Source organism: Etheostoma cragini, chromosome 8 (genome assembly GCF_013103735.1).
Source record: "Etheostoma cragini isolate CJK2018 chromosome 8, CSU_Ecrag_1.0, whole genome shotgun sequence".
In the NCBI taxonomy this organism is placed as follows: domain Eukaryota; kingdom Metazoa; phylum Chordata; class Actinopteri; order Perciformes; family Percidae; genus Etheostoma; species Etheostoma cragini.
This window is the reverse complement of record NC_048414.1, coordinates 13372432-13383977: the sequence shown is the minus strand read 5'-3', so window position 1 is coordinate 13383977 and position 11546 is coordinate 13372432. Positions and strand designations below refer to the sequence as shown.

General features: G+C 38.9%; 1 protein-coding gene across 3 annotated transcripts in view; it reads left to right on the top strand.

Annotated features, from left to right (window-relative positions):
• The first annotated feature begins 1582 nt into the window (after nucleotides 1–1582).
• Nucleotides 1583–11546, top strand: part of caprin1b (cell cycle associated protein 1b) — a 12709-nt gene continuing 2745 nt past the window's right edge. The window contains exons 1-17 of one of the 3 annotated variants that reach the window (XM_034880088.1): nucleotides 1583–1750; nucleotides 3112–3276; nucleotides 3423–3485; nucleotides 3603–3689; nucleotides 3889–4127; nucleotides 4219–4301; nucleotides 7537–7622; nucleotides 7656–7770; nucleotides 7888–7940; nucleotides 8028–8111; nucleotides 8957–9121; nucleotides 9196–9304; nucleotides 9417–9478; nucleotides 9774–9866; nucleotides 10260–10406; nucleotides 10892–11045; nucleotides 11172–11351. In XM_034880088.1, coding sequence (XP_034735979.1) covers nucleotides 3112–3276; nucleotides 3423–3485; nucleotides 3603–3689; nucleotides 3889–4127; nucleotides 4219–4301; nucleotides 7537–7622; nucleotides 7656–7770; nucleotides 7888–7940; nucleotides 8028–8111; nucleotides 8957–9121; nucleotides 9196–9304; nucleotides 9417–9478; nucleotides 9774–9866; nucleotides 10260–10406; nucleotides 10892–11045; nucleotides 11172–11351 — 1885 coding nt within the window. In that variant the 5' untranslated portion in view covers nucleotides 1583–1750. Of the gene's footprint in view, nucleotides 1751–3111; nucleotides 3277–3422; nucleotides 3486–3602; nucleotides 3690–3888; nucleotides 4128–4218; nucleotides 4302–7536; nucleotides 7771–7887; nucleotides 7941–8027; nucleotides 8112–8956; nucleotides 9122–9195; nucleotides 9305–9416; nucleotides 9479–9773; nucleotides 9867–10259; nucleotides 10407–10891; nucleotides 11046–11171; nucleotides 11352–11546 lie in introns of all 3 variants that reach the window. The other 2 variants (XM_034880087.1, XM_034880086.1) reach the window with 2 other exon arrangements.

The following is an 11546-nucleotide window of genomic DNA, read 5'->3' as shown; positions in this document are numbered from 1 at the left end:
ACACTGCTGAGCTTTACTACCACCTTCTGGTGTAAGGTGGCAGTAAAGGTAGCAGCATTGGAAGGATTTCAGGAAGGAGTTTTGGCCTTACACATGTCTGACAATTTCCATTCATTAAAGTGCTTGCATGGCTCAACATCTGATATAACTAGGTAATTAATTCTCAATATGGGAAAAATTTAAAATTGTGAGTTTAATTGTATTTTCTTTTCTTGTATAAAAGGTTTCTCAACTTGAAGTCAGGACAGCAGAGAAGCATGAGATGCAATTGGATTTTGTTGTTGCAAAACAGGCAGATTGATATTTGTTTGACATGTTTTAGATGCAAACAATAGATTACAAAATACTCAGGATTAGGATTATATTTGAATGACTTGACATCTCTCTTCACGCTGGAGTAATAATTTTAGGACTTTAAAAACTAGGACATGCCTGTCAACTCCAACTCATAATATACATATTTGTACTGCAGTTTTTATAGGTTGTGTCAGTGTAAGGGAGGTACAAATGATTTACAATAATTTATCATTAAGACCAACTGATTAAAAAAAGTGCACTTTAACTCTTTATTACAGGTGGGGCTCTTATTTGTCTGCGGGGAGGGATTTCAAACTGGCAATTTTGCAATCTTTCAGTTGTCAATTTCACATCCATCTTGATTTGGAATACTTGAATGTATTTCTCCGCAGGGGCAGACCACATTAGCAGCACAGAAGAAGGAGTGTTCAGTCATACGATTGATAAACATAGTGGACAACAAATTTTTTTTGGTGGAAAACCAATAGTAACCAATCATATAGACAATTTCTGAGCAGATATAAAATTATTGTGATATATTTGGGTGGTCCCTATGGCTTTGTGCAGCCTACTGGGCCTAATCAGAAATCCAAAATAACCTTTTGACCTGTTTAAAATGCATTACATAATTTGTAGTTATTATTATTATAATTATTATTATTATTATTATTATTATTAATAATAATATTATTATTTGCTTCATTGAGGACATTTTTCATTTCTAAATATCTCTATTCTGAACAGCTTGCAACTTAATCTTTTGCAAAGTAGCAAATAAAGCTTTAACCTCACAATGTAGCTAACTTTAACTACACTAACATTAGATGGTATTTTCAGTGACAGTCATCTTCGGATATTTAATTGCTACTTGTAGTGTTGAACTTGAACTTCAAACTGAACTTGAAACGGAAAAGATAGTACAGTATTGTCATGAGTGTAGTGAGACATCTGTTAACCAGCACATGCTTACAGGGGAATGGGACAGCTGCTGCAGAAGAAAAAAAAACATACTGTATATGGCACAGGGATAGAGGAAGAATAGCTTTATCAAAGCTAATGAGTGTGCACATTTTCTGCCAAGAGGCTGTTGAATGCTTTGCCTGACTACAAATAGCAACTTCACAATGTTTAATTGCGGTAAGGTTTACAAGTTATTAAACAGTTGGATTCATATGTTTACATTATATATGAACATATTTTCATTTATAAAACTAAGCTTCACCAAGGGTTGTTTTGTAGTTTATTTAGTCAGGTATATCTTTGACAGCTAAAAATGGACCTTCGCCTTTATAAAGAGTTTCTCCGTCTTTCGCACCGTCTCAGTTGTCGGTGAGGCCGGCGGGGCGGATCCCACGCTAGAGTGAAAGAGAAAATAAAGCAACACAACAAAAATAACAACTTGGCCGTTTTTTACATTCACTAGCAAGCTCCCCTGTGGATATAAACCATTAAGGTGGGTAAACCCGGACTCGTGCAACCAAGATAACGCAGCCCCCGGCTGCTAGTTAGCACGCGTCGCCGTAGCTAACGTTACCAGACACACAGGCTAGCAATGCGTGAAGATGCTAGCTAACGGCGATGGTCTATGCTAACGGTTGTGTGGCCAGGGCCATTTTACCAAACCTCAAAGGTAACACAGGCCTTACTGTTAGGGGGGCTCTGACCACAGTAGCTAGTGGAAGAGCTCTGTAGCTGCGGTTATAATGAAAATATGGAATCAGGAGAAATGCGGGGTTCAAAAAATGTCTCCTTCCAGTTTCCACATAGCTCTGACTGAAGTTAGCCAGTTGCTATTATGATGGTTTTTTTTAGGCTTATGGATAGTATAATCTTGGTGCACTTATTTTGTTATGAAGCTATACTAATACTTAACGTTTTGAATATCGTTTACACCTAACAGATGATTGATAATGCACCACCTGCAGTACATAGTACGGCTGGGCAATAATTCAATATCGTGATGTGAGACTGGCTATCGTCTTAGATTTTGGATATCGTAATATGGCATAAGTGTTCTTCTGGTTTTACAGGCTGCATTACAGTTCAAGTGATGTACTTTTCTGAACTCACCCCCTTAGTCATTAAATCCACATTATTATGAAAGCACCCCTACAATATCGATATGGAAGTATTTTTTTTGATTTAAAGATTGTGATATTTAAGTTTCTCCATATCACCCAGCCATAGTACATAGCTGTACTGTTTTGCTTGTCAACGTAAAACTACCTCTTTTGTTAATACACTTTTTTTTTTTTAACTTTAATGTATACTTTTTTAATTTTGTCAATACATAACTACTCTCTAACATTTGATTTCTGTGGCATCTATCGTTCTGTCAATCTATTAATCTAGACCCACTGTATCATGCAATCTGGTGTCTCTTTATTTATGCTTTTTGAAATTATGATTTGAAAGTCTTTTACTATTTCCTAGAAATGCACCAATCCAACCTTATCTCTGCTGATACCGGTATTGATACCTCAACTCAGAGCAGCTGCTGAAAGCAATTGCTGATATAAAATTAAAAAAATCAATGATGGAAATAGTTTGCTAGGCAGCCCGAATCCCAGTCATCATGCAGCATTTATCGACTTTTATATTATATTAGTCTATTCAACCATAGTTTTGCCATGTTTCAACTCATGTTTAGGATATTTGTTTTCAATTAATCCTTTTACTTGTCCCATCCATCCATCTTCATCCGCTTATCCGGTATCGGGTCGCTTTTATTTGTTAATTTTTACAATTTCTATGATGATGGATGCATCCGTTTTATAAACAAAGCACAGTAACCTTTCACACTTGCATTTCTAGATGCCCTCAGCGATGAATGCAAATAGGACAGTGCAGTCTGCCAGCCCAGATGTGGGATCCGCTCCAGGGTCAATGGTTAATTTTGCACTTGGTGGACAGTCCGAAGTTATGAAGCAAGTGCTGTGTGTCCTCGACAAGAAGGTCCGCAACATGGAGAAGAAAAAGGTGATTACTGTCAAGAGCCTTTTGTTGCAGATTATTCCTGATAACAACATGTAGCCAGCTATATTTTGTGTGTGCAATATATGAGGCATGATGGGTGTCCCAATTATAGGCAATCCATAGCTGAAGTGTTGGATATTCTATTACAGAGTAAACTGGATGACTATCAAGTCAGGAAGGATAAAGGGGAGAGTCTCAATCAGGACCAGCTGGTGGGTGCACTGAAGCCTTCATCATTTTGTACATCCGCACAACTAATCTTGTTATTCTTTGAAAGATTTCACAACCTACCAATGTGTGAAATGTCTCTTTTCCTTTGTCCTTTTTAGGAGGCCCTCTCCAAATTCCAGGAAATCACAAATAACTTAGAATTTGGCCGGGAGTTGCAGAAGACGTTCATCACACTAGGACAAGATGTAAGGGTGTTGTTTTGTGAAAATGTTCCCTCCAGCGGAAGTTATGGTTCTGCGGGGGCTCTACGCAGAGCTTACGCCGCCGTGTAGTTACACTTTTTTAAGAGGTGTACGTCGGGCTACGGGCGTAGATTTAACGGAAGGTAAACTGGGCTGCCTTGTATTAACTTGACTTTGTGTGGCTCATGTATATTATCATTAGATCCAGAAGGTGGTGAAGAAGTCTGCACGGCGGGAGCAGCTGCAGCGGGAGGAGGCCGAGCAGAGGAGGCTGAAGACGGTTCTGGAGCTGCAGTTCCTCCTGGACCGGCTGGGAGAGGACACTGTGCGGCAGGACCTGAAGCAGGGAGTCGCTGGCTCAACGCCGCTGACAGATGCAGACCTCGCAGCTTTCGACGAGTTCTACAAGCTAGTGGGGCCAGACCGTGATCAAAACGTCAGGTAGGTCTGAGGCATTGATATTTGGATAAAGTTGAAAAGCAAAAGACTTGTTTTTTCATGTTTTTTATCAAGGGGATCTCTTCACTTGCAGGTTGGTTGACCAGTATGAAGAAGCATCCGTGCATCTTTGGGAGCTGCTGGAAGGGAAGGACAAGGCTGTTGTTGGAACAACGTGTAAGTATAAATGTTACTTGGATCCTCCAATGTTTGCAAGCAGCAGAGTGCAATATTTCGGTTAAAGATTGCTTCAGCTAATTCTTCTCAGAAAACAGCATTTTTAAAGCTGAAACAATTAGTCATTCAACAGAGAATTAATTTTCAATTATTTTGATTGTCAGTTAAATATTTCACTTCACTTTTTTTTTTTATTCCACTGATTGAAACTAATTTTATTATCGAACCAAATGATTTGCTATGTTACATTACACATCCATGATCTGAAGGAGCTGACCAAAGACAAAATAATCTAATTTTACCAGCCTCTTTCTCAGATGAACAGAAAAAATGTAGACTGTCGGTTAACATTCAGCTTATCAGAGAAAAGAGAGATGACCAAGTAACCAAAAATAACAACATTAAATAAAGAAAATTAGTCAAAAGCCCTATACAGTAACTCGCCATAAACTAATTAAAACAAATGTATTGACTGTAATATATTGTAGCCCCTGTTTGAAAACTTAAAATTTAATTTGTGTTGGAGTTCTTTATTTATTTAAGTACATCTTTTAAGAAAGAGTTTCCAAAAAGTATTTTTTTCGTCTTCTATCATACTAGACTGAATATCTTTGTGTCATTGGCCATTAACTCTGGCCCTGGAAAACTGGTGATTGATTAGTCAATTCATAGTTAAAATAACTGCCAGATTGATCAATGTTGAAAATAATTGAGTGGCAGCCATACTGTAATTTATGGCAAAATTAAGATAACATAAATGGGGATCAATTATTGAAGTCAAACTAGCTTTTGTATTTTTATTAAAGATTCCCAGCTCGTGGTGAGGATATTCTTGGCAGGACATTTTATCAGATGGCTGGTGACACAGCAGTCATTGGCAAGCTTTTCAGTTTGTTGAAGCTGGCCATAAGTAATTTATCATTTACGTTTGAATAATTCCAAGACAAGGTAGATAAAGTTGTCAAATGCTTTAACCAGACCTTGTGGTAAGGTACTACAGGCCATTAACCAGTCTTAATATGTTCATATAGCATATGCATTTTTTTGTTAATGCAGCATGTGTGCAGTGATGTGAATAATCAGGACTTGGGGATATTGGTGTACTGCATTCTCAGCGATTTGGCTTCAGGACTCGCACTGCTGCATTCTGCTTGGGAGCTGAGCGCTGTGGGCTTATCCTGATTCAGCAGCACGGCAGGGTGCCAGTGGCCCTGTCGCCGGTGGTTCCACTGGTCAGATCTCTGGAGCCATATTAGGACACAGTTTACTATTGTGACACCGGCCAACCCTTTAACCTCAGCAAGGAGTGGCCCAATACCAAAGTGAGCCCTGAGGACTAAAGACTCACAGACTTAATTGATCTTGGTTGCTAAGTGATTGAGTATGTGAGGCCACATGGGCTTGAGTAGGTATAAATGGGATTGGCACGGCACTTCACAAGATCACCTTACATTGGCATTGTTTAATAACAAAGATGTTGCTGAACTTGCCGGTTTGGTTATTTTCATTTTAAAATTGTTGCTTTACACACTGCCATGGAACAGTAGACTGCGTTTTCCAACTCTTGTTTACAAATTGGACAGCAGGTCCGTTCCATGGTCATAAGCCATGCTGTTGTTTACCTTTGTTATTTCTGGATTTCCCTATGGTCTCCGCGGTAAACGCTTTGAACTGGGGGTAATTCCCTTTGCTGAAGTCTGCATCGATACAGACTCATGGAAAGGGCTTGGTAAGTCTGTACTCAAACCCTCACACTCTTTGAAATTCAAAATTGGGACAACCTACGAGAGCACGCACTATAGTCTGAGTCCGGACTTTGGGATTGGGCCACCTGTGATATTTATTCAGCCAGAAACGGACTAATTGGCACGAGGCAGTTAAGGAAATGACACCGACCTGTTGTGACTAATCAGCAAAAATTGTAATTGTCTGAGCTATCTTAATAGCTCTTTTTAAGATTTCTAGTTAATTACAAGTCATGATTGTTATCGTAGCATACATCTTATCTAGTCAGCAATTTAGGACACTTTAGCTCCTACCAAGTTTTGGAACCTTTTTTTAAATCACGAGTAATGGTGATGTTATGTCCCTTGCATATGAAATAATGTCCCTTGCATACTGTACATCAGTCAGGTTTAGGGAACTGTTGATCGTTGTGGGGTTCCTTGCTTATGTTCTCAAACAACAATCAAATCTATTCAAACCATACTCACACTGTCTGGAGAAGGTTTTTGTGTGTTAAATAATATCTGAAGATGTTTTTCTGAATTTAAGCTTTGGTTGTTGCTTATTTAGTTTTATACTGAATTATATAGATTTGGAGATTTTGATTGTTTTTGTTTTAAAGTAGATATTTAAATTATTTCTGGTCATGCACGCTATGTTGAGTTTGGGATAAAATAAAAGCACTGTATTTGTATTTGGCTTTGCTTGCTGCAGTGTCTGGCTAGCGGAATTTCAATGATTGTTTGGCCTCGTTAACCTTGCTCCTTCCCAGTATCCTGTCACCAACGATCCAACAGTTATTTATTTTTTTATACATTATGTGTGTTTGTATATCACACACTCAGTTAATTATCATAGACTACAAAAACTAGCAGATATTTACATTTTAGAAACTGGAATCAATTCATGTTTTTAATGACAGCAAACTGAAAACACACCAGTTGAGATTATGACAATATAGCTGTGTTGTTCATTATTTTCATCTTAGTTGGAGGCTGGATAAATGACACCAGAGCTGCGACAGAAAAATATAAAACTATTTTTCATTGATGATTAATTTGCAATTATTTTTTTATATTATTGATTGATTGTTTGTCTATAACAAGAAAATGGTGAAAAAAGCCCAGCTCGAAATTCTTCAGCAAAAAGTGACTTTAGTGTTGCGTTCTGCAGAAAACAACATATTCTCACATTTAAGATCCTTGAACCATCACTGTTGGTATTTTTGCTTAAAAAATGACAAACAAGTCTTTGATGATTAAAATAGTTGCAGATTTGTATTTTGTTTTCAATTAATTAATCAACCAGTTGTTGCTCCTCTAATAATACTAAGGAGTTTAAAGGACTTTTAAAGTGTATCTTCATTATTTTGCAAGCTGAGTTGTGAAATCAGTTCAACATCACTCCACCCTGAGCTTTAGTTCCAAGCTCACGACATAGCGGTTAGATCATTGTGATGTGTGCAACCTGCCTTTCCAATACATTGCTTACAATGTTATTCTTCTGCTAGACAAGGCACTGAGAGAGACTTTGGACCAGATTCTGCTGAGTGGGTACTTCGACCGGTTTCCATCTCATCAAAACGGTGTGTGTGGTGAGGAGGAGGAGGAGGAGGAAGAAGAAGAAGAAGAAGAGGAGGAGGACGATGACGAGGAGGAGGAGGAGGAGGAAGAACCGGCCTCAGCAGCAGCAACAGCAACAGCAGCTGAATCGTCAGAAGCAGAAGAGCAGGCTGCTGATCCAGGTCCTGAACATTCTCTGAAGTCATGCTACATTAAACTTGCTACTTTTGAAAATGCTAATGTAATGAAGTCATTAAGAAACCAGCACTGCATTCTCTAAATAGATTTTCTCTTTACAGAAACTGAAATAATTGAGGAATTTACAGAGCCCATTGCGATGGAAACAACAGAGGTGAGATTAATTTCCCCGTTTCCAGTGGAGCCTTGGGACTGATATTATCTTTTAGCATTGTGCTGATTTTTGCTTATTTCCCTCCAGTTTATAAACAGACAGTTCATTCCAGACGGCACATACAGCAGCAGTGAGAAGGAGCAAGGGGATGAGTGGACCACGGAAACAGAGGTATGCTGCAGGGATGTTGTTTTTCAGGTTTGAAGTTTAATTTTCCTCTAGTTTCAGATTCCTGCATTTATTGCATCATTTAGCAATCTGGCCTCAAATTACCTCAATTTTAAGTCTGGTTTTAGCTGGCTGGGACAAAATTCATATCACAAAGTATTTCAGTGGAAGTATATCCTAAGCCATTTAAAAAAATTTAAAAAAAAAAAAGATAAATTCAGGAAACATTATAGCATAGTAAACTATGCAAAAATTCATAGAAGTCAAAACCTTTTGCCTGAAAAACAAAATTCTCTTTTGTGGATACCCTTTTCTCAAATAATCATGGGATTGCTAAGTGGCTACTGCTGTTGTCATGGGACATCTGCATTTTCTTCAGTCATGTTCAAACTGGTTCAACATGTGACATCAGATTAGCAAACTCCTGTAAATGATTGTTTTAATGGTAGTAGGTTTGTGCCGACTGGCAATCAGATCATATATAGAGACGATTGAAGATATGATTGGCAATTGCTTTTTTTCTATGCCTACTTGATGGGATTTTAAATAACTTACTATTGGCACTAAGATGTTGTTAAAAAAAAATATATATATATATATATATATATATATATATATATATATATATATATATATATATATATATATATATATATATATCTAGACATCACTAGAATCTGCGCCTTTCTATTCATGTTTCTGGTGAAGCAGTAAGTCTGCCTGCTGAGCCACGTTAATCAGCACAAGTGATTTTTAAATCCTTAACTTTAATTACAAACTTGTTTGCGTTTACATGGATCTGACACTCAGACAAACTCACTTGTTTTTTGTCTGTCTTCCACTCTCAGGCAGTCAGTACAATGCAGCCTATGCAGCCTTCGGCTTCACCTGTTGCCCTGGAGACCCACCCCTTAAACCTAGCGTCTCCTGTGCCGCCTGCTGACCCCCTGGTCAGGAAGCAGGTGGTGCAGGACTTAATGGCACAGATGCAGGGAACGTACAACTTCATGCAGGTGGGAACTTTTTCCTAGGAACGACTGTTTACGTTAGATAGTAAGCACGGTACTCATCACTTCTCTGCTATCAGGACTCTATGCTGGAGTTTGACGGACAGCCCATTGATCCCGCCATTGTCTCAGCGCAGCCTATGAAACCCGCTCAAAACATGGACCTACCACAGATGGTGTGTCCTCCAGGTATGTTTATCAAAAAGAAGTTATTTCGGATGTCTTGTTTTGTAAACATGACACTTGAAAGCTTGAAATTACTTTTCTGGTTTACTAAGGTGCAATGCTCAAATCTTCTTAGTTCACCCAGAGTCCCGGCTATCGCAACCCAGCACTGTTCCTGTCCAACCTGAGCCCACACAAGTAAGTAATTGAACTTGAAAAGTCAACACTGATTGTGTAGCGATGCTGAAGACATTTTAAAGGTCCCATGACAGGGTGCTCTTTGGATGCTTTTATTTAATTCAGCCTTTGGAGAATTACAGCCACCAGAGCAAGTCCCACAATGAGCTTTCCTTAGTATTTGCCATTTCTGAGTCTGTAGCTTTTGAGGAGGAGAGGGGGGGGGGGGCAAGTTGGAGGCTTGCCAAGTGAAATTTTCATGCTATGGGACCTTTTAAACAGGAGAACTTGTTTGACTTTCACACTCTGTTTTCAGGTTTCTATCGTCTCTCCAACTCCACCCCCTATGTATCAGACCTCACACACGCCAGACCCTCGACCCTCCACAGAAACCATCGACCCCATCCAGGTAAACCATGCTGTTCTGTGAAAGAGTACCTTTTGTGAGAAAAATATCACTGGGTATTGGGTCATATTCAACTTGATTTAATTCAGGAAACGTTTCTAACTTGAGACTTGAAAATATTTTCTTTAACATGCATTACATTGCATTGACATAGTTCAAATTTAAAAAGAGTCAAAATTTGTTTATAATCTTTAAAGCAAGGTACTGCACACACATTCATTAAGAGACCCAGCCCCAGTTCTGTATTTAGTTGACTAAAAGGAGTCAAATTTAGGTATATGGAGTACATACTGAATCAGTCTGTAAAATGCCCACCTTGTGTACATACTTAACTGTAGGTTGGTACAAAGTATATGACCTCAGTTATCAGCATACTTTGTTTCCCCTTTTCAACAGACCTCCATGTCCTTGTCATCAGAGCAGCCTCCTCCCTCTACAGCTCTCCCACCTGTCCCTCAAACTCAAGTTTTCCAGCCTGTTTCCAAAGCTCCACACAGCAGTGGCATCAATGTCAACGCAGCACCATTCCAGTCAATGCAGACAGTAAGGCCGTGTGACGACACTTACTAAAAAAACAATCAAACTTAATGAAGAATTTACACTGTTATCAAATAATACCTGTATTAAAAGGATTTCATGTTTAAGTTAACCCAAAGGCCGGAATAGATAGATAGATAGATAGATATTTATTGATCCCAAAAAATGGGAAATTAAAGTGTTACAGCAGCACACAAAATATATATACATACATACATACGTGCAATATACATGAAATAATAATCATGCAAGAGATTTTTGCAGGACTTTGTGTGTCACTGCCAATGGACTCAAAATTTAAAATCATTGACTTCCATTAGAAGTTGCTTATGGAGTTCTTAAGTACCCTCTCATCATATTGCAGTTGTATGGGTTTGTAGTGAAGCAGCTATATCCAGGAAATACTAAGTAATGGACTTTACTCCTAATGAGCCTGTGAACTTTCCTCTGGTTTTGGCTTTAGCACAATGTGACCCTTGTTCTTCCCTCAGGTGTTCAACCTCAATGCCCCAGTTCCGCCAGCTAATGAGACAGAGGCTTTGAACCAGGCCAACCAATACCAGAACAGCTATAACCAAGCCTTCAGCAGCCAGCCGCAGCATCCTGTGGAGCAGACAGAGATGCAGACAGAACAACTGCAGTCTGGTGAGCAGATTTTTCATTTTCTTTATTTTATTTACTTACTTGATTGATTGTGCCACATTTGTTTTCCTGTAATGAGTGGGGATTGACTTGTATCTGTTTTGCGTAACACAACTCTGTGTTTCTTAGTAGTCGGTGCCTTCCATTCCCAAGATCAGTCTGGAGGCCATCCACAGCCTCCCCAGCAGGGCCCAGGCTTCGTCAGGCAGGGTCAATCCTTCTACAACAGCAGAGGGATGCCACGTGGTGGAGCTCGCAACGCCAGGGGCATGATCAATGGCTACAGAGGCTCATCGAATGGATTCAGAGGTAAGCTCACAAACTACAGCTACAAATGAATCCCTTATTTTCACTGAATCCCTTTTCAAACTTGGAATATGTGAAATTGCTGGCTTCATTTATTACATTATTGCTTTATTCAGACATAACGGGACCTTTATGGATAGAAGTGGCATCACTGAGTTGGAAAGTGTGATATCAAGGAAAAGTGTTTGTTTTCCTACA